This window comes from Emydura macquarii, unplaced genomic scaffold (assembly GCF_026122565.2).
Source record: "Emydura macquarii macquarii isolate MOO-44397 ecotype Brisbane River unplaced genomic scaffold, CSIRO-AGI_Emac_v2 contig_1363, whole genome shotgun sequence".
NCBI classification, from domain to species: Eukaryota; Metazoa; Chordata; order Testudines; family Chelidae; genus Emydura; species Emydura macquarii.
The window spans coordinates 17,733,589-17,761,193 of record NW_027131500.1 but is presented as its reverse complement, the minus strand read 5'-3'; the positions used below and the strand labels follow the sequence as shown (position 1 = coordinate 17,761,193).

The window sequence follows — 27,605 nt, the reverse complement described above, 5'->3', positions numbered from 1 at the left end:
ACCAAAATGCTGATTTGTCTTGCAGAGAATAAAGCATATCTTCAATAACCAGATTGTTTTCAAGGGCAAAGATAAGTCTTTCTCTTTTCTAGCAGCATTGATGTCAGATCCATTAGTACATGCATGTCACAACTACTCCAAGAGAGAAAGGAAAATGTGTTACCAAGGAAAAAAGATGTTCTAAGCACATAGTGAAAGGTCAGTATGTTCTTTAATGCTGAATGATAAAAGATACTAAAATCCTTAGTATCTTTATAGATAGTTAGACATGGAAAATAGTAAAATTAGAATTAAGTACTTGGTATGTCACAAACTCTTGCCAGGGCTCCTTGAACTTTCACTGTTAAATGTGTTTGTATTATAAATATTAGGTCGTACAAATGTGATATTGCAGAACTACTAACTGTGGTATGTAATCTGTCATTTAAATCAGCTCCTGTACCAGATGAGTGGAGGATCGCTAACGTGATGCCAATTTTTTAAAAAGGCTCCAGAGGTGATCTTGGCAATTATAGGCCGGTAAGCCTAACTTCAGTACCAGACAAATTGGTTGAAACTATGGTCAAGAACAGAATTATCTCACACATAGACAAACAGGATTTGTTGGGGAATAATCAACATGGTTTTTGTAAAGGGAAATCATAAGTCACCAATCTACTAGAATTCTTTGAGCGGGTCAACAAGCATGTGGACACAGGTGATCCAGTGGATATGGTATACTTAGATGTTTCAGAAAGCCTTTGACAAGGTCCCTCATCAAAGGCTCTTAAGCAAAGTAAGCTGTCATGGGATAAGAGGGTATGTCCCCTGCTGGATCAGTAACTGATTAAAAGATAGGAAACAAAGGGTAGGAATAAATGGTCATCTGCCACCATTGAGAACAGCCTTGCTCCATCCTCTTTGGAACCGCTCCCTTCAGGTAGTTGAAGGCTGCTATCAAATCCTCACTTCCTCTTCTCTTCTGCAGACTAAATAAGCCCAGTTCCCTCAGCCTCTCCTCATAAGTCATGTACCCTAGTCCCCTAATCATTTTTGTTGCCCTCTGCTGGACTCTCTCCAATTTGTCCACATCCATCCTGTAGTGGGGTGGGGCGGTGGAGTCCAAAACTGGACACTCCAAATGTCTATCTTCCCTCACCAGACAATTCATAAGATAAGATGGAGGCTACGAGATCACAGAATGAGGAATAAAATTTATCACATTACAATTTGGCACAAATGAAGAACAACTTTAGAAGATGTACAGGGGAGGAACAGGACAGATGTGGGAACAGACTAGGCAGTAATGATAGCTACATTGAGAATAAAATTAAGAACAAAGAAAAGATATGCACAACAGAGAGACCCACATTATAACATTACAGAACTAAAACAATGACAACACAACAGGAATTTAGAATTGTGCTAGGAAATAGATGCCAGGTGCTTGAAAATGAAGATGATGGAACAGTGAAAGGCAAATGGAAACAGGTAAAGGAAGCTTTCACCAGAACTTGGGAAGAACTGCTTGGATTTGTGAAGAAATATCACAACAAATGATTACCTGAGGATACATGGCAGAAAATTAAAATATATATACACAAAATTAAATTGAAACTAAATCAGTCAAGAACACAGACACAGCAACTCCAGGAGGAATCTGCTCTAAAGAACAAAAAAGCCAAAAGGGTTCCACGAAAGGCAAATGAGACTTTCTAAACAAAATGGCAATAAATGCACAGATCACTGCCCCACAAAGTGGCATGAATACACTGTACAAGATCATGAAATAGTTGTCAGGAAGACAAAGAAATACCAACCAAGCAGTTCAAGACAACAAGCACAACTTAACAATTAGGACATCAAAACAATTAAATATATGGAGGCAGTCCTTCAGTCAGCTGTCGGGGGTTCTCAACCTTTTTCTTTCTGAGGTCCCCCAACATGCTATAAAAACTCCAGGGCCTAGCGGGGAGGGCTCTGGGCTTCAGACCATGGGTGGGGCTCTGGGGCTAGGGCCTTCTGCCCTGCGGGGTGGTGAGGCTAGGGCTCCGGGCTTCAGCCCTGCTGGGCATTGGGGCTTGGGGATTCTGCCCCATGGGGTGCCAGGGTTTGGGGCTCTGAGCTTTTTGACCTGGGCCCCAGCCAGCCTAATGCTAGTTCTGCTTCGTGGATCCCCTGTAACCGGCTTATGCCCCCCAGGGGGCTGTGGACTCCCAGTTGAGAACCACTGACTTATGTGACATAGGTTTTCAGTAGAGACCTCACATGACATTCTTGTGGTGAACCCCAGGGATCCCCAGTGTCCTCTGCCAGTTGGTGTCCAGAGGTTCTTGTGTAACTCTCTGCAAAAGCCATCTATTTTCTTGGATGTTTGAGAATGATTGAGAAGTGTGGAGAAACTGAGGTTTGTAGAAATGATGGGTTCTCTTTTTCAGTGTTTGGTTGTCCAGCTGGTTGATTATTTTGTTATATGTTGGTATTTTATGCTGGGTTTGCCAATTTAAGTTTTGTGTAAAATATACAAATTCATACAATGAACTTAAGGTGCCTAGACTTCTAGGAAATAAATAAATCAGGTGCCTTTTACATTTTGTTCATTGGCACCTAGAAGAACTGACATTTTTATGTCAGGTCCTAGGCTGGTACTAGAATAGTCAATTCACTGATGCAGTTTGACTTGGCTTCTTGACAACTCATATTGGCAAAGGGACTTACACCACTGTATATCAGTGTGGCAGAGGTGAATTCAATAGATCTCTCTCTGCATTCTTGGGAGGGAACATGCCTAACAAAATGTTGGGTATTTCTATAGAGTTTGTTCTCAGTTGGTGTCTACTGTGAAGAGTAAGAAGTCTGTGCTATCAGTATTCACTTGAGTTGGAGGTGTAATGGATGATGACCTGCCTGTCTAATCTAACTAATCATGACCTAGTTATTTTATATAAAATTGTGCATAAATTGTCTGTTAGGTAAAGCCTAGTGTTATGGGTGATGCAGAGCCACGTTTTCTCTTGGGGGAGGGGATAAGCCCTCCTAAGGCTGCTTGATAGTGCTGGGGGAAAAAAGCAGGAGTAACTTGCTGTATCTGTTGAAACTGCCACCATTTGACAGAGGCAATCAAAATGTGTGACAAATAACCAAAATGAGGAGCATCTGTATTTTGTCGCATGCCACATCATAACTAATTGTTTTTTTCAGTATAAAATTTTTTAAAAGGCGTGTTAACCAAATCAACCAGTTTTGTATTTTTAAAAAAAATGGAAAAAGAAATCCCATTATGTGCAATTGTAAGGACCCTGCATGTGAAAGGTCAGGAAGCATGAACCCTTACAACTTGTGCTAAAGAAGCAATTGGCGTCCCCAGTTTGGAGCAATCACTAGAAGACGACTAGATATTCATTACCATGGGTTATGTTACCACTAGTAGTAGCATGTTTGAGATCAGAAATCCTGTGATCTCTTCCTGAATCTGCAAGGTGAACATGGTCAAATGTTTAGAGACAGGATAGTGAAGCCCACAGGTTTGGCACATTTGTTTTGGGAGGCACAGTGGATAAGACTTGGGTTTGCCATTTTAGAGAACTATGTTCTATTCCTAGCTTCTGTAACTTACTTATTGTTAAACAAGAGGTGGGAGTGATATTGACTTCCTTCAAGGTAGGCTAATGAGGTCTTGCTCATTAATAAGAGCTCTGAAATGCACAGAAATATAAACAATCATCAGTAGAGGTAAAACCATAATTCATGGCTCCCTGCTACAGAGCATGTGTGGAGACATCCCTCTTTTGCTCTTCCTCTGACTGGGCAATGAAGTGGACCAGGCAGCAGATTTGGACAAAATCCTACATATGAAAGCCCTGGTGTATTCTGGAAAGAATAGAGTGAGAAGGGGAAGCCATGGCACCTTTCCAAAAATTTGTTCTGGAGTTCAAGGTTTAGAAATTTATTCTCAGGGTTCTTGTCCAGCCTTACAAAGGCTTTTCAAGGACTGAAGGGGAGATCTTGCTCCATCTATCTCTCCACTTTATGCAACTGCTTAAGGGCTAGCCATAATCTGTCCACTATTAAGTACATCTTTTTTAAAAAAATCAGTTTTATGGGAATACTTGCTCCTTGTATTTGTGGGTTTTGGATCTTATGGCATCATCTATATGTATAGCTAGAGAGAGAAAATCCGTATCTTACTCAGGCAGGTCTTCCATGTCTATCTTTGTAACATCTATATAGCTCTTCATTGCTACCTTCCTATGTAAAGCTATACTCATGTTCTCTCATTTTCTTGAGTCTTGTGGGGTGTGTGTATGAGATTTCTATATTTCAACTTAAGTATCTGACTAGCACTGCTCCACCCATTAATGTGGGTAGCTGTAGCAGCAAGCTCTTGCAAATGCTAGTAGATTTGCAGCAAGCCTATAGGAGGCAACAGCACATTTTGCAACATAGGTAAAGCTTCAAGGCACCAGAATTGTGTGGCTGTGGGAAGAAGATTGCAGGAATGGGGAACACTTGATAGCTCCGCCTGCTGCTGCTATTACTGCACGTTCTGCAGGTACTACAGTCTGCTTCTCCATGTTAATACTTGCCTGAGCCAAAGGAAATTGAAACAAATAAGTGGCCAAATCCCTTCATCACATTCTTAGGAGCCAAAGGCATCTTGTCACCATGTTCTGCTGCTGTTGCTTTAACCCATTCCTTTATCTCTACTGTCACAGCAGTCAAACAACAAAATATGGAACGCAATCAGTGGGTCTCCTCCTCTTGTAATGTTCCCAGCATCAGAAGGAGCCTGTTGGCCATCTTAACTTCTGGCAATGAAATCTGTGATTGCAAATTCTGATGGGCCCGGGGCAGCCCCAAGCAAAGGCTGAGGGGCCTGGGTAAACTCCCACACATGCTTCCATTAGCATAGAGCAAATTCTGGTGGGCATGGAATATCCTTTTGAATGTGCCCATCCTCACACTAGCATCCGTGGCTCATAGCACAGAATGTTTGAGGGATATAAGACACCCCTCAGAATGTGCCCATCAGTATTTCCCCACTCTTATAGAAAGACACATGCTAAGGCATATAATTAGTAGAATGTGCTTGCCCTTCCTTTAGCACCCATGGTCCCTTGCAAGGAACATTCAGAGTGGCATGAGGCAATGCCCAAAATTTGCCTTTCTGTAAACCATAGACAATGAGTTAAATCATAGAATCATAGAATATTAGAGTTGGAAGGGACCTCATGAGGTCATCTAGTCCAACCCCCTGCTTAAAGCAGGACTAACCTCAGCTATATCATCCCAGCCAGGGCTTTGTCAAGTCTCAGCTTAAAAGCCTCTAAGGATGGAGATTCCACCACCTCCCTAGGTAACACATTCCAGTGCTTCACCACCCTCCCAGTGAAAAACTTTTTCCTACTGTCCAACCTAGACCTCCCCAACTGCAACTTGAGACCGTTGCTCCTTGTTCTGTCATCCGCCACCACTGAGAACAGCCTAGCCCCATCCTCCCTGGAACCCCCTTTCAGGTAGTTAAAGGCTGCTATCAAATCCCCCCATTCTTCTCTTTTGCAGAGTAAACAAGCCCAGTTCCCTTAGCCTCTCCTCATAAGTCCTGTTCTCCAGCCCCCTAATAATTTTTGTTGCCCTCTGCTGTACTCTCTCCAACTTGTCTACATCCTTTTTGTAGTGGGGGGCCCAAAACTGGACACAATACTCTAAATGCGGCCTCACCAATGCCGAATAGAGGGGAATAATCACTTCCCGCGTCCTGCTGGCAATGCCCCTCTAATGCAGCCCAATATGCTATTAGCCTTCTTGACAACCAGGGCACACTGCTGACTCATATCCAGCTTTTTATCCACTGTTACCCCCAGGACCTTTTCTGCAGAACTGCTGCCTAGCTTGTCAGTCCCCAGTCTATAGCTGTGCATGGGATTCTTCCTTCCTAAGTGGAGGATTCTGCACTTTTCTTTGTTGAACCTCATTAGATTTCTTTTGGCCCAATCCTCCAGTTTGTTTAGGTCCTTCTGTATCCTATCCCTAGCTTCCAGGGTATCTACCACTCCCCCCATCTTAGTGTCATCCAAAAACTTGCTGAGGGTGCAATCTACCCCATCCTCCAGATCATTAATGAAGATGTTGAACAAAACCGGCCCCAGGACCGACCCCTGGGGAACTCCGCTTGTGACCAGTTGCCAACTAGACAAGGAGCCATTGATCACTACTCGTTGAGCCCTATGCTCTAGCCAGTTCTCCATCCATTTTATAGTCCATTCATCCAACCCATACTACTTTAACTTGCTGATAAGAATACTGTGAGAGACAGTATCAAAAGCTTTGCTAAAGTCAAGGTATATCACATCCACCGCCTTCCCTACATCCACAGATCCAGTCACCTCATCATAGAAAGCAATCAGGTTGGTCAGGCATGACTTTCCCTTGGTGAATCCGTGTTGACTGTTCCTGATCACCTTCCTGTCTTCCAAGTGCCTTAAAATGGTTGAGTTGAGGATGGACACACTGAGAAATATCACACAATATTCAGAATATGCCCTGCAACAAGGAATGGTAGTGGAACGATGCTCTGCTCAGGACCATAATGCTAATGGAAGACTGGACATGTTCTGAGCTGAGTCTACTTAGATGTGTACTTGTGTGTTTCCATAACTGGGCCCAAATGCTCTGATTCTGCAAATATTTATGCACTTCCTTGGAACTACTTATATGGTCAAAGTGCTGCACGTGTACATCTTAGCAGGACTGAGGCCTAAAATATTTGATAAATGATGTCCATTTCTATTCACCCTTTATTTACAATTAAACTAATTTATGAAATAATTAGTTATTTTTATTTCATAAAATCTTTCCTATCTGCAAGAAGTGCAAAATTACAATGATATTTCTTTGAAACAGAACCCCTTGCATTTCCATAGGGGAATTATACCAGTTTAAATGACTGTCATGGTGTCCAGTGCCCAAAGCTCCTCCAGCAAGAATTCATTATCAGAATTTTTATCTGCATTACGGCAGTGCCCTAAGGCCCTAATTGGGACTGGAACCAGCCGAGCTAGGTACTGTACAAAAATACAGGAGCATATAGTCTCTGACCTGATTTGCTCTCACAATCTAAACAAAATCAGACAAAAAGAATGGGGAAACATACAAGCAGAATGAGCAGGTTGCTGCTAGGTACATGTCTTGTAGTTCTAGCTTATTTCTCCCTCATTTATTTATTAAAATTGTACTGTATTACTGCTCTTACCTATTCTAACTTTCCTTTTTCTCCCTTTACATGTTTTTTTTTTTTTCTGATTTAAAAAAAAAAATCAGTTCCCCTCTCCTTTCCCCCCTAATTTAAAATTGTATTAACTGTCCATTCCTATTCCATTTTCTCTTTGGTGTAGTTTCTATTTTTAGGGCTTGTTAATTTCCCTCTTCCAGGTACTTGTTTACTTGGGAAGCCCTGTGAATGCTTACTCCCACCCCGCTATCCTGAACAATTGTTTCATCCCACCTCCCTGACTGGGGCCGGGACTTCTGCCCTCTGCTAGCCCGCCTGTCTCGCAGAGTGGATGCTCCCTCTCCTCTGTAGCTGAGCTCTGGGAGGTGCCCACAAGAGTAGGAGATGTGGCTGAGAGGTGGTGGGGCAGCCCTAGGGTTTTACCCCCTGGGTCACAGCCTCCGTTTCACATTCCCCCCCCCCCCCCCTGAATTCTAGCAGTGATGTTCTAGGCAAGAGCAAATACCTGCCCCTATCCCCTCCCCCCACCGCTCCTAACACTCCCCCCATGCTCGGGGAACCTGCAGCCAGACCAGGGCCCACGGGCGGGCGCCAGGCCCATGCCGACCAGAGCTGGCCCGAGCCTTTTGCGCATGCTCAGGAGGGGAAAGGGCGCCTTTGCAGGCAGGGTTCATTTGGCTGGCGCGGCGGCGGCGGCGGCGCTGCTGGAGGAGCCGCTCGCTCCCGCCCTCCCTCTTTCCCGCCGGCCCGTCGCGGCTCTGCCATGGCGCGCTGCAGGCTGCCGAGCCACCTCCGGCTCTAGGGAAGCGGGGGGCCGTCGGCGGGCTGCGGCGTCCTGCGCTCCCGCTGTCCGGGGCGCCCTGTGGTAGGTACCCCGGCGGCGGGCCGTGGCGCTGCGTGTGCGCCACGTCTGCACGGGCAGCAGGGGGGCGGTGATGGAGACGATGCCCCCCTCATCTTCCTTGGCCCCCTGAGTCCCGCTCCGTGGGGCCCTTCCCCGCGCACGGGGCGCGCCGCCTCCTTGCCAAGCCCCTTCAGTACCTCGGCCAGCGCTGGGCCGCTGAGGGAGACAGGGACGCGGCCAGGGCTGCGGCTGCGTGCGGGAGGGGGCGGCCGGGGACTGAGCCCCTAGCGCCGGCGTTGCGGAGGCCGGCGGGGCGCGGCGGTTGCAGACGGGGTGGGTGGGCTGGCTGGTCGCGGCTGTTGGAGCATCGCGGGCTGGGGGGCGGCCCTGTTGTCGCTGTGCTGGCGGTGGCTTTAGTGCGGTTGACAGTGCCGCTAGCACAGCCCCAGCCCCAGCCCCAGCCCCAGCGAGCTTCCTGTTGCTGGAGAAAGAAGGGGTGAGTAGGGAACCCCCTGTTGCTCTGCTTGGGGCGGGGAGGAGTAGAGAGGCATTGTTGCTCTGATTGGAGAGTGGTGTGTTTGTATGTATGTGTGTGAGGGGGTGTAGGTTAGTGGGAGCCAATGCCGCGGTTAGAGAGGGTGTAAGGATCCCTGATATGCATTTGGTAAAGCTCTTCCGCATCCTCCAGCGAAAGATCGTGTATCAGTGGTTTTTATTTATTATTATTATTGTGTATTAATGCTGCTTTCTTTGAGGGGAAGACAGTTTTTGCTGAGTTTGTAACTGGGAGAGAGAACAGGAAGTCCCTGGATCCTGTATATGAGTGATGGTGGTGTTAAGGTATCCCTCCTCCTGCTGCTGCTGCTGTGATTGAGAGTCCAGAGACTGCTGATACTGCTGTTGGGGAGGGCATCAGAGAGCTCTGCAGCTGTTGCTTGGGAAGGAAATGGAGATCCCCATATCTTGTAATTTGGCAAGAAGCCTCTGCTGCTGTTTGCTTTGGGCATAAGAAGCCCCTTCTGTTGTTGCTTTTGGAGGGTGGACAAGAAGCTCCTTCTGTTGCTGATGTTAAAAAGGATATAAATATCCCATTGCTTGCAAGGGAGAGAGAGATGCAACTACTGCTTCTTAAAAGAGAGGAGAAGATTCCATGAAGTGCTTCTGTTGCTCTAGTAAGAAAAGAATGGAAAAGCTTCTTATAGTACTGAGGACTCAAAATGCAGAGGAAAGCATAGTATTCTGTAGGTTGTTGATCACCTAGAATATTTTTCCATGTTTATTATGGTCTATAACATCTGTAATACTTTTGTGGTATATTCATTGTTGTCCAATGTATTGTATTTGAAAGTTATTCATATATACAATCCCATTGAAGAGCCTAAACAGGTGATATTTAGTCACATTTAAAATTAAAATGAATAGGACTACTCATGTGAATTAAGGTCACAGTATGAGGCCCTAACCTCATGTTTTGTCTATTAATAGGAAATCTGTTGATCATGATGTTTTAAAATGCAATTTGAAATTCTTATGATCTCAATAATTGGCAAGCTGTGGCATATAAGGGTCTCTGGGTGAATATGGTGTTTTTGATGGAAAAGTCCTTCCATGTGAGGTGAGACGTCATAGTCCTCTCAAGTAGGATTTCCTTTGGAGGGTTTAAATGTATTTGTCCAAAACACAGCAACAAATATATGTTTATATCAACTTATTGTGTATCTCCAGCTCTATCATAGAGTGTATCCATGTACATAAATATTGGGAGGATAATTAAAACAGATACTATACCTCATTTGTAGTCCAGGAGTGCCTCTCTCTTGAGATAACTTACTGAGCTGAGTTTTTGTGACCATTGTGTGTGAATGAAATATATTTGTTTACTTCCTGTATGTAGGTGGCTCCATTTTCCATAATTAGCCCCTAATGTAGCCCATTTTTTCTTATCTACTATAGATCAGCTCTACTTCTGAGACTTACGCCATCAAGATGAAGTTCGGAATGGCAATTCTCTTTTTTGTTTTGTTGTCTTTATGGGTTGAAGAAGCCTATTCCAAAGAGAAATCTTCAAAGAAAGGAAAGGGGAAAAAGAAGCAGTATCTCTGCCCATCGTATGTTCCTTTATATCTTGTATACTTTTTGTATGACAAGACTGATTGCGATAACATCTTTCTTTTATCTGAAGAGATAAGTGGAGGCTGATTTTTCCTATCGAAAGAACATAGTTCTTTGATATGTTTTTTGGGTGGAAAAGAGAGTAAGGGCTTTTGGTCAGTGTCATGTCTCAAAGGTGTATCAGTTGGCGTTTATTTTTTGCGGTAGACTCATCTGTGTTCCTTTAAAAGTTTCATGAAAAAAATTTAATGGAAAAATGACTGTTTTTAATTGTGATTTAGAATGATAGTTGTGATTTCAGCCCAATACCTCAGATTTTTGCAAACATAATAGTACAGACTTATAATTGTGTGTTGTATAGCATCAGATCAAAAAACTGGTAAATCAAGAGGGTTTCAAACTTGATATTAAAATCCATTTCCTAGGTATCTAGGTTTTGTAATACAGCTGTTCACATTCTTAATATATTGGTAATACAACTAGTGTCTTTAATATCTCCCCACTGATAAGATGTACATATTTATTTTATATTAAAGTAAATATAATTGTTGGTTGCTGTATTAGGTGAAGTGATACATGCCTTTTTGGAACAGTTCCACTAATGAAATATAGAAATGAAAAGTTATTAATTGCCCAGTTGGATATAAAGAGATCAATAGCAGAGAGCTTATGCAGTAAAACCCTTAATGAAAACCTAAGATTATTTCATATTGTAAAGACTCCCTCTTTTTAATGTCAAAACACTTCAATTATATTTCAACCTTTAGAATGGCATAATTGTTTTCTCATGGACAAATTACCCTTCATCATCTTTTGCATGACGTCGAGTAAAGACTCCTGACAGGGTAGAATGGGTTACCATTATATACCCCCTATCTGATTTCTGTTTCTTGCATCTGACAAAGTGGGTTGCAGCCCACGAAAGCTTATGCCTGCAGAAATTAAATTTGTTAGTCTTTAAAGTGCTACAGGACTCTCGTTGTTTTCACTGAGTATAGAATAACATGCTCTAAATGCAGAGTTTGCCAAAGTTAAATGGTGAGACTAGCTGCCATGCATGAGGTACAGTGGTCACCAGTTAAAAAATCAGCATTTACACACAGTTACCACACAGTGATATCTAAGATACTGTTGTAACTTCATGTGCTTGTGTACTAAATGTAGACTTTTTAACCAATGTCATTCCTTAAAACACTATAAGAAAGAGGCACAGAAAGTCAGAGTGGCAGAAATTAGGGGACATACCTTCCTGGGGAAAGAGAAAGGAAATATTAACTGGAAAAGCCACCATTATTTTTCTTATAAATACTAGACACAAACTCTGGTTGTATATACCCTTTTTGAATTCTCATTTTAAACAATGGCTATAGTAATTGTTTATTTGACAAAAGATCAGAAACATCAACCCATGAATGGATTTTTTTTTTTTTTGGTTACTTTGATTGGATTCCAAAAAGTTGGGTGCACTGATCAGTTGGATTTGGAAGCCTTGAGATTTAAGTGTCAAATATGACCAGGGCTTTCCTGAAATGTTATAGGTAGATTTTACTTTTTGTTCTATCTTTTTCTTTGAACAATTGTCAAATGAACAGTACGCCTCACTGATTTGATCTAAGAATTTATTTACAGTATTTAGAATCCTTTGATAAAATGTTTTTAGGTTACTAAAGAGAGGTTATTTAAGGAAACAATAAGGCTGATAATAATAATAATTAATAATGCCTAGCTTTTATATAGCATTTCTTCTTCTTGGCGTATGCACAATGTCCGTCAGGTAGCACATGACCAGGATTCATCACTGAATTTGGTCCACTGGTTAGATCATTAGATTCTCTGGCTTGGGGTGGGTACTGATGGAGAGTGCAAGGTGAACACTGATCCATGCCCCCCTATATAGCATTTTTTATGAGTAGATTTCAAAGTACTTTAAAAAAGGAAGTCAGTATCGTTATCCCTAATTTATAGAGGTGGGAACTCAGGCTACTCAGGTCATTAACATAAAGGTAGGCCCAATCAGATTTTCTAAAAATAAACAAAGTACCCATATTTGAGATATCTTAAATTCAGAGCCTCACAGCCAATAGGATCCTGATGGAATGGAGGGGTCCCTATTGGAGTAGGTGGAAGGCATTGAGAAGACATATAATGTCAATGGGTGGTGAAAGTATTAATGTTTAGAATTGAGAGAGAATATCTTGTTTGGTATCTGTGTAGAAATATTCTCATTCTCCAATTGCTATTGACCTGATAAGAAAAGATGATGACTCAGCCATGAACCTGCCAGTTGCTGCCACTTGATTCCAAAATCCTAAAAAATACAGAGATTTGGCAAACTCGCATAGACTGAGAGAATTTAGATTGTGAGACTGCAAAAAGTCTATTCAGGTCTGTAGAAAACCCTCATAATCCTACAAAAAGTTACACACTCCCTGTTATTTCCCACAATGTCCCTTAAACTGTTGATACAGATTGGCTACTTCTTTAGTTGATGACATTATATATAGTAGAGTTGTTATGTTTTGTTTATTTGGGGGTTTTTTGTGTTTGTTTTTTGTTTTGTTTTTGCTGATGACATATGGCTAAGTCTTTTTGTTTTAATACTTCTTATCTGGAAAAATTCAGGGAATCATTCTCCCTCCTGCCAATAATAGTGCAATGAAATTTGAATTAAGTGACCTCTTAAGGGCTGATCAAAAATAGCCACAAAGGAGAGGTATTTTCATAAAGCTGGATGAGAATTTTACTTGAAAAACAAAAGGAAATTCCATAAAGATTATATTTGTTTTGATGCAGAATATTATTGCATTCTTTATTAAACTAATATGTTTTAATATTTAAAATAAAAATACCTAGTGAAAATATGCTTAAGTATATAAAGTCAAAGTGTTCATTTATCTTCCATGAACCCTAGTCATTAATGAAAGAAAAAATGTATAGTTTATTATAACAATCTACTGCCTAATATTTCAATAAAAACGTAACAAAATACAAAGAACTATGTAAATCACAGTGTACTGTGCACACAGTGTGCATTGGAGTCCAAAGTCATTCAGCTAATCACCTAGGAAAAAGCTATACTATATCTGGGACAAATATTTGGTTATCTTGGTTGGAGAGATGGTCATTTAGTACAGGTAATTTAACACTGTAAAGTAGACTATTAGTAAAGGTTATATTTAAATTTTAGCACCAGGTTTCTCTGTACTGTACAGTCAAATATGTCAGTGCTACCCTCCCCCGGCTTTTATCTGCACTATTCCTGGTGTACTAGTGGTCAGCCAAACACCACTCTCCCTTGTGAAATTGACTAGTGTTAGTATGAAACTGACAGATGGGGGTGCAGAGGAAAAAAAGCTGTATTTAGTTCATTTTATTATTTGCAAATATTTACTGGAAACTAACTTGTTTTGCAAACAAGAAAATTCTAGTTTGTATCTAAAACAAAAAATGGCATGATTATTTCTGATTCCTTGTTTCTGTGTGTAGTACTTGATTATACAATTGGTGAGTAGTATGATATACTGCTCTCTAGTCTGTTTGGATCTGAATCAGTTTAACAGTTGTGTTTTGAAACAGTGCAGACTCTTGCTTTCATTAAACTGACACTTAACAGGTTATCCTTCTTGAGATTTAATGCTTAAACAGATATAATAAAGATTTTAGATCTTCATTTTAAATCCTCTTCCCCCATACTCCATGCATTCCAAATCAAACCTATAATGATTATAGTAGGATAGAGCTGCTACAGTGTATGACCATTGACTATTCTCTGATTTAAAGAACAAATTGACATATTGGAACTAAAAGGCCATAATCCGGAGCTCTGCTGTATAAACCTTCAAAGATGAATTCCACAGATGGGGAAAGTGTTTGTGAAATAATTTGATATAAACTCTTGCTCAGGGAACTACATAAATCCCATTGCCTCCATACTAAGTGGCAGTGACTGCATGCTTGTGGTGTCTTTGCTGCAATTAACCAGTTGTTCAGGTGTAGAAAACATGATGAGCGGATTTGTGAAGTGAATCTGTGATTACCACTGAAAGCTTTGTAAAGATCTTGGGTGTTGAAAAGATTTCAAAGAGAGGAACACTGAACTGACAGTGGTTTCTAAGGACTGTAGTAAAAATCTTAAAGGGACACTGTTCTGTTGATTAAGGCACTAATGTGACCTATAGTATAAAAATGTTAATTAGTTGGGAAATGTTTATCAGATTAAAAGTATTTATTTAATTTAAAAATCCATCTTTGCCACAGATAATTTATTTAAATTGTTCTTATTTTGCAGAGACTGCCAGATGGCAAAGGAGCACAAGTTAACTAATACATGTTAGTCACAGATATAAATATTGTATGTTGTTGATGGATAAGAATGTGTAGATGGTCATCTTCGAGACTGGAATTCTTTAGCTTGCTTCTAGGGTTTGTTCAAAGCTGTCATCTAGTAACTTGTTTTTCCCCAGAGTACATTCTTCTCAGTTCCCTGATAGTTCTGGTTAAGGCAAATTAAAACACATTGAGATTATTTCTGTATCCTGTAATCTTTTTTCAAGATATTCTCCAAAGTTCCGGTCTGTATTCAGTAGCACATATCAACTCCTTTTAGAAGCTGAGAAATAGCCCTTTTAAGGCTTTCAGAGAATATAACTTCTGCCATCTGCCAGAAGCAGAAGCTCAGAAAGGTAAGATTCCAGGATCATGGTGGATCCTGTGACCATGGGTCAGATCTCAAATCCCATGGTGGATTTATCAACTCCAATTTGATTCCCCACTGACCGGTAGCAGTCTGGTGTTGCAAGTTTCCACAGAGCAATTGCCACTTGCTTCTCCACATTCAAAGCAGGTCTCATTTTAGTGTTGCTGCGCTTTTGGGGTGCAGAAAGCTCTGCATGAAGTTCCTGGAAAGTGGCCTTCCACATTCAAAAGTTCTGCAGCCACCGCTTGTCATCCCATAACTGCATAACGATGTGATCCCACCAGTTAGTGCTTGTTTCTAGGGACCAGAAACGGCGCTACACTGTGTTCTGCTGCTGTGCGACTGCCAGCAGCAACCAGGAATTGTTTTGTTCGATGGCTTGCAGCAGGGCTGCTTGAAGGACATCACAGTGTTCCATTAAAAGACTCCTGTCTCGGCTCTGGAAATACTGCAGAATAAGGTGCGAGATGTTTGTGATGCTCACAACAAGAGTGCACAGCTGAGTGGTCTCCATGGTTCTTGGGCTATGGCATACGTGTGGCTAATCCGGAATTTTGAAAACAGGCGCAAAAAAGTATGGGTTGTTTGCCATTGACATCAGGGGAGGGAAGGAGGAAATGGCATCATAGGAGATCTAAGCCATGTTCCCATTCCACCTACGATAATATTTTGGTCCCATGAGGCATTGCAAGTCCTTCCTAAAATCTCCTATGGCTAGTTGCACTGTGGGATAGCTACCCTCGGTGCACTTTTCTCTGCATCTGATGCAAGAGCTGCTAGTGAGGATGCAGTTCATTGACATGCCCCACCGACTTAATTACTGCGGTGGCTGGATGTCAACTTAAATGAAGTCGACTTAATTTTGTACTGTAGATATGCCCTCAGGGATAGACGATCTCCCAGGTAACTAGGGACAGCCCCCTGCATGGCATTCAATATCAGGACAGAGGACCTGAACTGGATCCTGTATTCAAGGGAAATAGGCATTCTGGAGAGTAAAAAGATAAAATTCTGTATAAACTCTGCATTATATTGTTCTTTTAAAACATTGTGTAATATTACACATAATAATCTGGCCTATTTCTGCAACCCTCACTCTGAGTAATGCTTGCTCATGTATGCGGCTGTTCTGCATGTGTTTTGATCACTGGTGTGATTAGATACTACTCCCATGTGAGTGATAGTTACAGAATCTGTCCCTGTATTGAATCCTATAGTTACTAGGTTGAGAAACATTTGTAACTTCCCCTGGAAGTCCATCCCATAATACAACCATATAAGAAAAATATTAAGGGCTAAAATTCTGTTCTCAGATCTGCCAAATGGATCTTCAAAAATCGACTAAAGTATGTGGATTGGTCTATACTGCCAGCGGATTTCAGCAGCAGTCAACCGGGAGATACGCAAGCAACATAGAGCTTGCATGTAGCTTACATGTAACTTGCATATCACCCGTCAACTTCCTAACTTTTACTTACCATCGTGTCCCCACTGTGCTGTGCCGACGGGAAATGCCCACCGGTCGACGCAGCGTTACTCTTCTTGCGGGGGAGGATTAACAGCAGTGACTTCTGGGTTCGATTGAGCAGGTCTCCATTTCTGCTCAGTCGATCCCACAGAATTGATCCTGCATTGCCAACAATGCTGCCGGCAGTATAGACATACCCTGTGTGATGTATCTCCATTTATACTTTCTAACCAAGATAGTAGTATTCTCAAGAGCTATACATTATCTGTGTGTGAATGCACATATTTAGGGAAAAAAGAGGATGGCAAGCAAAATGTGGGTGGATTATGCTAAAACGTTTCTTTGCCTGATGCCATCTGAAACAGGCAGTTCCTGACCATATTTCATGTCTATATATAATGGTGGAATACCAGTTTGTGTACATAATTCATTTAGGAGCCCAAATCCTGCAACCTTTGTGCATGTAAAACTCCCAGTGAATTCAGAAATTTTGGGTATGCAAGGAATGTATGATTGCATACTAGGAGCTGTCAGTCCATATGGGTATACACCTAATTATTCAGAGATGCACAGATCTAAAATAATATTATGAGAAATCATGTGAACATGTTATGATTTCTGGAAAGTTATTCTTCCTGATATCATTCAGTGCTTGACCCAAAATAGATATATTATACATGGGACATATATGGTGATATTCATTATATACCTATTGTATAATGCCCCTTATACTGAAAGAAGTTACACAATTATATAGTACTAAACTCTTTCTACAGTGTGATGCATATCACTCATAATATCAAAGGCCCACATCACAAAAGACTAATAATTCATATAAAAAGTAATAGTGCTTGCAGTTAACTGTGATATGCCAGATGTCTTGTTGAACTATGCTTGTTTCATTGCATTATATTTCACTTTATCATATATCTGTGTCACGGTTATTTGTGTATCACTATTTGTGTAAAGCATCTGCTCATATCACTCTTGTTAGATAAGCTAGAATCAAAATCTGCAGCTTGATTTTTATATTGATATTTTTTTAAATGCTTGATGTTAATACAGCAATATATATTTACTATTCATCTCTATCAGTCAATCAGCAGTCTTTAACTCTTAAATAGTGGGACATCATCTAATGTTTAAGCTCTAAGCAGATTCTGGCAACTGTGTATGTATGACCGTCTGGACAATAATGTAGTGTGTTACAAAATGACATGGGGTTAACTTGTCGGAGACATGCCTATTTCCTCCCTGACAGTCATGCTAATTGTCAATAGTGTATACAAGCCACTCATTACAATTACAGATGCCACAGCCTAATGAGATGTTAACATAAGAGAGAACTGATATGAGAAGACAATAAGAAACAACTATTCACTACCAGTTCTTTCCCCAAATAATTATCCTTGCATAACATGGTCTGTGATAAAGATTTCCTTGAATTGTGTGAGAAAATAAATCCCATCATAGTATGTCTCAGAAGCCCAAAACAATGAGACATAATGTATCGTGACAAACTCAAGGAAGCCTTACAGACTTCAAACTGAAAATGCCACATATATGTCTGCTCAGACTTGCTGAGCTGAACAACAATTCTAAGTGTCACCTTTGATCAATGAATCAGTTCCTGATTCCACCACCTATAGATGTATCCTCTCCACCAAAACATTTGATAATGCCTTTCTTCCATATCACATATGGGTAAGCTGTCTGAGAGCTCATGTTGAGGATATAGGATCCATATGGTTTGCAGGTATTATACAGGTGAGCTGATTGAAAATCTTTCATTAAAAGTCGTCGTTACATCCTGTCAGTGATGATAATGGTGACTGCTCAGATAAGGATTATTAAGAGGCCCAGTATATCCAACAGGATTGTGACGATTGCATGGCTAGCTGCCCCTCTGTCATCTTTCTTTTCTCTCTGAGTGCACCTGCCTTCAGGTGTCTTTATCTTTCCTGAGGTGGAATGCCACATTATTTCCACTCTTAGGCCAGGCCCTGTTCTACATTGCCCTGTGTATCAGCAAAACTTAGCCATCAGATACAACAGATTATGGGCACCTGTGGCTCTTTTTTTTTGGCGTCTGTGACCAGTTGTGTGTATATGGTAACCAGAGAGTCTTTTTAAACTAAAGTATTGTTTATTTTGTAGTAGGAACAAAGCATTTAGAGAGAGGATTTTAAAACAACAAATAGACTACATGCATGGCTAACTTACCTAAAGACTTACCATCCCCTGATGGCAATCTACGCAGACCTAACTTTTTCCAGACATCCCAGCAAATACCTGTGTCTTAGTCTGGTTCCCTAGAACAACCAATCCTCTGTCTTGAGAGAGTGTCCTTTTTTTTTAAACTCTGCTGTAGTTCTTTTGTCTCCTGCATTTGCAGGACTCTTCCCAACCTGCTTTGAACCAGTTTTACAAGTTGGGTGAAGAGGAGGCAAAATCTTCAAAGCTTGGCATTGCCCGGTAACAAACATCAAGTGTTTGTGGAGAGGTGGCCCTGTTGAGCCATTTTTTTCCTTCCTGCCTGTTTTTCCAGTCAGCCTCATGTTGATTTTAAACCAGTGTAATCAAACAAAAAATACGGATCCCTGTAACTAGCCAATATATTTTATTTATGAATTATTAGCAAGGATAAGATTATGTCATGGAGGTCACGGATTTTGTAACTTTCAGAGACCTCTGTGACATTTTCCGCTTCAGCCCCTGCATGGCAGGGCTGGAGCTGTCAGCCAGCAGGGGAGTGCAGGAGCTGTGGAGCTCTCAGCCACTGTGGATGGTGGGGGGACCAGAGCTGTCAGCTGCCGTGGGTGCTGTCCCTCACCTTACCTTCCGCAGTGGGGCAACGGGTTCTCATCCGCGCCCCCACTGCTCCCCGTCAGTTGGGCGCCAGTCGTCGCCTCTCAGCCCCATTTTGTCATGGTTATTTTTAGTAAAAGTCACGGACAGGTCACCAGCTTTTGTGACTTTTTGTTTATTGCCCGTGATCCGTCCATAACTTTACTAAAAATAACCATTACAAAATCTTAACTTTAATTATTACACAGCATCTCCAAATCCGTCACAAGGTTATTGAAGTAATAGATACATTGGGAAGGTGCTAGCAAAATGAATGTGAATTTTAAAAAATCCAAAACAAAACTAAAAAGAAATACTTCAGGAAAATGAATATTTTAGGAACTTAGGAATGGAGAACAGAGTTTTATGGACAATCTTAATGAAGTCTTAATTTTTAAAGTTGGTATCTAGATACCATAGCAATGAACTCATTAAAAATTACTATGCTAGACAATAGATCTCCTTCTATTTATCTATCTATATATCTATAACGCATTTCACAAAATTGCAATTACAACATACTTTTATAGGTATGGTAACTAAAGTTCTGAAGGTGAGTGTCCATGGAATGTCAAAGGTCTCTCATGTCAGGGATGGCCACTTATCTGGCAGAGACCCTAACTATCTATTTTAGCTACTTATATGGTTATCATCACCATAGAATATGAGCATTTCACAGTCTTTAATGCCATTCTTTCTTTGTCCTGTCTGTTGTTTTCCTCCAAAAGCAACAGATCATATTTTGACTAGCCTGTGATGACATAGGCTGAAAATACATCTGTATTAACATGCCATGAGAATTATGCTTCAGGAGAAACCATTACTTTAGAGGAAATGGAGTTATCACTGTTGCAGGGGCAAGAATATGGATTTAGTTGCAAGCAAGATTGAGCTTTAATGTCCTAGACGTCAGCTATCCCACTGGAATTCATAGATAACTGGCTATCCTGATATTTGATGATGGATGTGAAGACTTCACAATAATAGTCTCTGTCTCATTACCTAAGTCAAGAAATGGATCTCCAGTTCAACTAAAATTGCACAAGGCAACAGTCATTTGTTCCTGGTACATGAAGAGTCAAATAAACCTGTCTGAATGTCATCTATAATTGACTTCCTTTGGGGTTTTTTTCTGCTAATTTTTCCAATCTCTAATTCTCTTAATATTATTTCTCTCCTTACTTATGTCTTCCACCTCTTAAATCTGTAGAATCTGTTAATTTAATTTATACACAAATACCATGCTACGTGTGTCGGACAAATATCTATTTTAACTGCTTTGGGCTAGTACTATAATATTCATATACTGTTGCAATCAGGACAGTTTAGAAATTTGTGCCAGAATCTGGTAATGTATGCTGCTGACAAGAGTTTCTAAAATGTTTCATATTTTAAATGTTCGACATGTATAATTTAGAAAGAAATGCTATTGCCTCTGAAAAGATCCTACCACAAACAAAAAAAAGATATAACAATTACCCTGGACATCTAGGACCTGATGTTAGGTAATATGCACTGAAGTCAGTGCGGTTTATGAGTGTTCAGGACTTCTGAACTCCAATGACTTCAGTGGGAATTATACATACTCAGTGCCTTTTAGGATCAGACCAGTACCGTGTTACATGAATCTACTTGTGGACGTGATGTAGGAACACTCGTCTTTGCTTACTTGCTCCCTCTTCAAAATGGAGAATGGTCTTGGGCATTTAGAAGGGAAGAAATATTTTCTTTTTCACTTTAAGTTTAGATTTTTCTTGTTAACTAGTCAGTGATATCTGCAAAAAGGTTATCCAATACCTCTCTATACATGATATTTTCATTGATAGTGGCCAATAGTCAGTGCTAAAAGTTAAACACAAAATAATTTAAAGATGTATAAGATGGTTTTGAATTTCTACTTCATGATTTTGACCCATGCCAAATGTGGGAATTCACAGATACGACATTTGGAAAATTATTTGAAAATAAATGTGTTGATACCCTCATCTCAAAATGACTGGGCAAAAGAAATTTCACACTGTTAAATAATGGAGGAGAAATTCCATGTCAGGAGTAACAATTCAAGTGTACATGTTGCACTTTGTTAGCTAATCAATGAGCATGTGTAAAGGAAAAAAAATAACCTCCCTCCTTCTGGATATAAGCATAACCCAAAGAGAGGAAGAAGTAGAAAGAAACAATCTTAAATTAAACTGGATATCAGACCTTAATAACAACCACTAATTAATAGCAGTAACATTAAGTTAAGAGAGCCTCACAGGACTTCTGTGACCAGTCTTGTACTTCAGGTCTGGTTATCAATGGTCATTCCTTATACATATACATATATCAGTTTATTTCTTGACAAATACACAAATTATTTCACATTGTTACACTGACTATATTAAAAAAATCATAATTTTATTTTCTATCTGATAGTGATGTTACTCAGATCCTCTAAATGGAGCAGAAGTTCAAGAGACTTACCCAGACATGATCAGGGAGCTGTACAGTACAGCCACTTAATACTACTCCTAAATTTTTCCTCATATTTACATGCTCTAGTTCTGGAGTTTGGGTTGGCACAATAACATATGTAATACTTCGCATCATCTTTTAATAGGATTCAGAATTCTAATTCGACCTGAAACTTGTCTAAAGAATATCTAGTGCACAGTTTGCCATTTAAAGATTAAGTGAATGGATATTTACAATTTAAGAACTAAGTTTAGGCACTCTTTCTGCCCTTCCCCCCCGTCCCCGTCCCTCCACAGCAGCATAAAAGAGCACACAAATAAAAACCTAAAGCTGCTCAATAACTGCATTGCTTATGCTGTTTTAGGTTTTAGAAATGTGTTCCACTTTGGTGGATTGTGAAGAGGATGTGATTTTTAAACACTCTTGGTTTAAATATGCAGTTTTTCCACAGATTACGTATTTTTACTAATAGTATGGAGTCTTAAAGTTTTATTCTCATTTTCTTTATAAGCATTTTAATTGGCAAAGAATTACCCTGCAGTGCAAATGTTGTAGTTAAAGCCCATTTACCAGGACTGCAAGTACACCACTTACGTCATGAAATTTTGGTTTTGGATCATAACACTGTAGGCCATATCATTGGAATTGGTTGTTTGTTGCTTGGCACAAATCACGGAAGAGTTGGTGGGGACAGGCTAGTGGGCCAAGGAGCAACTTAGTCTCCAAAGGGCCATTTTGGCACCTGGACATGGCCATAGCTCAGCAGTTCTCTGTCACTCCTCTTTTTTCCTCCAGTCATTCCCTATTATGTTGGGTATCTCCCTACCGAAGGTAAATTACTTTGCTCACCCATTCTCACCTCCTACTCAATGGTTGTCATTAGGTCTTAAGTACCGGACTCCACCTCCCCCATCGTTCTCAATACACCTGGATACCTATAAGATACCTCTGTGTTACCTATTTTCTGTATTACTGCATCTGAAGAAGAGAGCTAAGTCTCTCGAAAGCTTATGTCTACAAATATTAAATTTGTTAGTCTTTAAAGTGCCACAGAACTCTCGTTGTCTTTGCTGTATACAGACTAACACGGCTACCCTTCTGAACCTATTATGTTGGAGTAGAGTGCTCAGTAATGGATGCTGTAGAGCCAGCATAGCTAGTTCTAGTGATTTCTTTATACTGTGTAGACAGTTATACAAGCTTTAAAGCTGCTTTTTAAAACTGGGGCAGCAAAAGCAAACTTTAGCAAGGGGCCAGGACCTGGCCCTGTCTGCTTGACTATGATCTCTATTGTTTTCAGATGTTTTACTGTTTTACATGGATATGATTGAAATAAATATCAAGCCATGCTTACAGATAGTTTAAATATTAGGTTTTGCATTGTAGCTCAGGTATTGCTGGGATAAAGGGTATATGGTATATTCAGCTTTGAGGGATCAGCAAGGAAAGTGCTCATGTAGATTAGTTGGGGTTACATGGGGTTTTTTTTTTTTCGTTTTTTTTTTTGGAGCATCTTGATGGCCATAGTTGGAAAAGCAGTTGTGATGCATTGTGTACTCCTGATATCTCACTGTTATATAAATCTTTACAGATTCAATTTAGTTTATTATTTTGGTTCCTGAAAGTATTTTGTATCATAACACATATTACATTTTGGGGAAAGAACCAATAGTATATTGTGGTAATATGTACCTCAGTGGAAGATTGATCCCGTTGGTATGTTGTTTCATTGTCTGAGATGTTAGAAACTTGATTATTTCATTCAGAAGTGCTGCTCAGCATGCATAGATAAGGCTGACCTGTGTTATGATCACAGCCTCTACACTAATATAATCAAGTTAAGGGTAGTACTCTAATAGTGAAATCATATCTTGGATTCTAAATATGAAATCTATGCTATAGCTTCCACATGCACATCATGTAGTTGTAAATTGCATGACAAAGGGTAACATCAAAAGCTCTCTATACATTCACTGAATCCTCACATAAAATATATACAGACAGACTGGAATATCATAACAAACTGAGCAAATTAGGTCCAGTGACTTACTATTCAGTTTAGAGTGAGGTATGAAATGACTCACCATCTGGTATTATATGATGCAACATACTTATGTACAAATTTACTATCTTATCTCCTATGGAGTCTGAGTCAGGGTTAAGTAATATGATAGATTCATTTAGTCATATGATAAATCACACACAGGCTTAAGTTTGATGTTTCATTTATACTCATGAGTTTTGTTTGGGACTCTTGGAATTCTACAGCTACACATGTATATAACATTACCAGACAGTGGGTGTGGGTGGTCCACTATGTTAATCATGTCCTCCATTACACTGAGTTGCATGGGTGAGTTGCAAGGAGATGTGGGTGTGGGGGAGAAAGAGCTGCACACATGTACCTGCTGACCTTAATATAAAAATTCATTAGCTAAGCTACACTTATATATCCCAAGCTAATTTGAATTTTACTAATCACTTGAAACATGAACGGTAATGGAAAAGTTAATGAGGATTTTTTAATTCTCCCAGCAAAAAGGAAAATGAGAACCTGAGGCCCTTTTTCAATTGAAAAGGTTATCAGGATTTACCAATTAAATTATGAAAAGCCTCTGTCTGTGGGATAGCTGGGTCTGTCACATGAAAGCAATAGACTGCCAAAAATCTCTGAATATTTTGGCATCTAAAATTGCTCATCAATTTGTTTGTTTCTAATTTGACAGTCAATTAAAATAGTCCAGTAGGCTGTTTCTACTAATGAAGAAATTAAAGATTCTCTGATACTTATGATGGTAAAAATACATTTTTGCTTATTCAGTTTTTTAGTGATTTAGTTTACAATCAGAATCTATTAGCATTTTCATGGCTTTTATAACATTATGAAGAAAACATAGAAATGTCAGTACTACAGTGTATTAGGTAAATGAAGATTAAATACTGTAGAAGTTACTTGATGGGTAAACTTGTTGGAGGTTTATGTGTATGATGCCTTTTGGGTAGTTTGAATGGCACTTTAAAATGCCTCAGGAGATTCAGACTTACAGTACCTACTATCTTAATAATAACCAATGCACTTTTTCACAGCCAGCAATCAGCTGAAGATCTTGCAAGAGTACCTGTTAATTCTACCAGCAATATCTTGAATAGGCTGTTGGTCACTTATGATCCAAGGATAAGACCAAATTTCAAAGGTTTGTCACATGGAAAAGACATTTCTACCTTTTCAAGTTATTAACATTACCTTTTTTTTGATTCACATGCACAAAATCTGTGCAAACTAGATTTCTGGAAAGATTCAGGATTAAATTTCTGAAACTGCTGAAAGATATTTACCCTTTTTAGCTGACGGATAGGTAGCATATGAATATTTCATGCTAATAACACATGGAGTGTTTTACGGATTTTTTAAAATTAATAGCTTTAAAAAATAAATTGTATGGTTTTTAAGTGGTTATATTTAGTATTTGAATACTGTTTTCAAGGCAGTGCATTTTTAAAACCTTAAGCAGTTTTACTTAATTTCTTCTAAGCAGGTTCTTGTAGATGACCATGAAAATACTACAGAATGTAGGTCCTACAGTGTTGGTATTTCTAAAACACATGGAAATTATAATTCCCTTAAAGCTGTGCTGTTAAACCCTATTGGTGCACTTTGGAAATTAATGTGGCTCAAATGCTTTGCAGCTATCACTTCTGTACCGTTACAATAATGGCAGGAGTATATATCCTCTATAACATATCTGGTAACTCTCACAGCAGCATCTTAAGTTTTCTAGGAATGAGATTCTTTTCTCCTTTCAGAAAGCATTATTACACTACTTGCATCACAGCTTGTGAGTGTTGCTTTTGCACCTTAAAAATCACTTTTATCTATATGTGTGTGTGGGTATATAATTGTAGCACATATACATATACTTATGTGCACAAATGTAGCATATACATAATCTGAAGAAAATACCCTGGAAAGCTATAATCTTGATTGTGCTTCTGAATACTACAGATATGCCATTATCACCTAGTCCTCAACATTAAACTTTTCCTCTTCCCAATAGGAAACAGTTCTACAGATACATCTACTCAACTAACTTTATAAGAGCATTAACCCTCCCCTCCTCCAACCTCAAATACCATCTCCTACCTCAGAAGAAACCCCACCCCTTTTTTTTGTTCACTATGGAAGCTGACTCAATTATTTTCAACACCAGGCATTGTCACAGGGATCACATGTTCACGTAATAGTCTACTTCATATTCATCACTAAGGCATATAGCCCAAAATCTTACTGCCAATATTTGATTCCTTCTGTCCTATACCCCCACCTGATGGCAGTCCAGAATGAATCAGGACTGAAGAAAAAGAGGAGAAATGTTGCATCAATTCAGATGGAGATAATGGGGGAAGAAGAATATTTTCTGACAAGTGATTTGCCCAAGTTAAAATATTTCTCAAGCATGACTGATTTACTTGGCTTGCACATAGTGCCTAAATCTGCAAGGTACTGAGCATCCTCAACCACTCTGAAGGCATTTGGAGTTGAGGACACTCAGCCCCTTGTAAGAGGGGCTCAGCATTGTATAGTATCAAGCCTGTGCGTAAGACAGAATCCACACTTTCACCAGTCAATCTTAGCAGCTTGAATCGGAATAATATTAATTTAAATAAAATGTTTATTAGATTCTGAATCTGAATGGTTCCCATACTGTAAGACCTTCATTAGGGCACAAACAAGGCTCCATCATCCTTGTCCATCGTACTGTTTGCTGAAATGGCTACGTTGTTTTGTTCGCCTGTCACTTAACCCCCAACCTGGAAGACCAGAGGACCGCTTTTTATCTGGTCCTTCTCTACCCTTAATCCATCCATCTTGATTAGTCCTACCAGGAATTAAAACTCCCACCAGCATAGCTCTCAGGGTCACTGGAATACACAAGCTGCTCCAGCATGTCAAGTTGTAGTCTCCAGGGAAGAGTATATAAGAGCAACCTTCAGGTTTAATTAAACTATATTGTGCTGGGGATGAAGACGCTACAAAGGGCCATTTTTATATCCTACCACAATCACCAACCCTTTATACACTCACACCAGACTTGCACCAAGAACAGCTGGTCTGGAGAATCTAAGAAAATATGTCAGCATAAATCACAAAGTGGTGAGGAGAGCCCAAAGTGTGTATCTTTCCTGTGTACATATGCTGTCTCTATCCACTACACTATATATAATAGACAGTACTAGACTGTGAACTTTGTGATAATACACAAGCATGAAATTTGCAAAAGATTCCAATTTACAATACATGTAGTATTTTAAGCTTAGAAATCTGCACTAAGGGATTTTTCTAGTTTCATTCTAGTTATATAGTTTTCATAATTTTCATTTTAATAGGAGCAGGATTGGACAACATATCTTTTAACCCAGTAAATGTATATTAGGAGATAAAGCTATATTAATGACCTGATTCTCATGTATATTAAATGTGCTTTACACTGCTCTGGCACTGAAAAAGGGGCCCTAAAGTGGGTGTAATTCAATATAAGGCCCTTTTACATTGCCAGAATGGTATAAATGGTCACTAGTTCACAAGAGAATTAGGCCCTAAATCTCACTGTATATTTTACTGTGGATTTTCTTTTTTTTTTTTTCCTTTAGGAATTCCAGTTGATGTAACAGTCAACATTTTCATTAACAGTTTTGGATCAATCCAAGAGACCACAATGGTAAGTTTGAAATTTGAATATTTCTTATGAAGTTAAACTGAATTAAATCTACTCATCCAGGATTTGTAACTTTTTTTCAATGATTATGAGTGGATTTAGAATCTGATGAATTCAAGGCCTGAAAATTGAAAGAGTCTAGAGGCTTCTGAGAAGTGTGAAATGTGGTTCTTCCTTTCTTAAGATATTCAGCTCATCAGGCGAATGTGTATTAGTGTGAGGTCAGTGACCTCCTGGAGAGCCAGTTTTGTCATTTC

The 27,605-nt window shown here is 39.8% G+C and overlaps 1 protein-coding gene across 5 annotated transcripts in view; it reads left to right on the top strand.

Moving 5' to 3' along the window:
* GLRB (glycine receptor beta) overlaps nucleotides 1-27,605 on the top strand; it is a 101,239-nt gene that overhangs the window by 23,264 nt on the left and 50,370 nt on the right. For 2 of the 5 annotated variants that reach the window (XM_067551987.1, XM_067551984.1), the window contains exons 3-5: nucleotides 10,008-10,162; nucleotides 24,722-24,828; nucleotides 27,284-27,351. In XM_067551987.1, the coding sequence (XP_067408088.1) occupies nucleotides 10,041-10,162; nucleotides 24,722-24,828; nucleotides 27,284-27,351 (297 nt within the window). In that variant the 5' untranslated portion in view covers nucleotides 10,008-10,040. Of the gene's footprint in view, nucleotides 1-7,948; nucleotides 8,076-9,186; nucleotides 9,227-10,007; nucleotides 10,163-24,721; nucleotides 24,829-27,283; nucleotides 27,352-27,605 lie in introns of those variants that run through there. The other 3 variants (XM_067551985.1, XM_067551986.1, XM_067551988.1) reach the window with 3 other exon arrangements.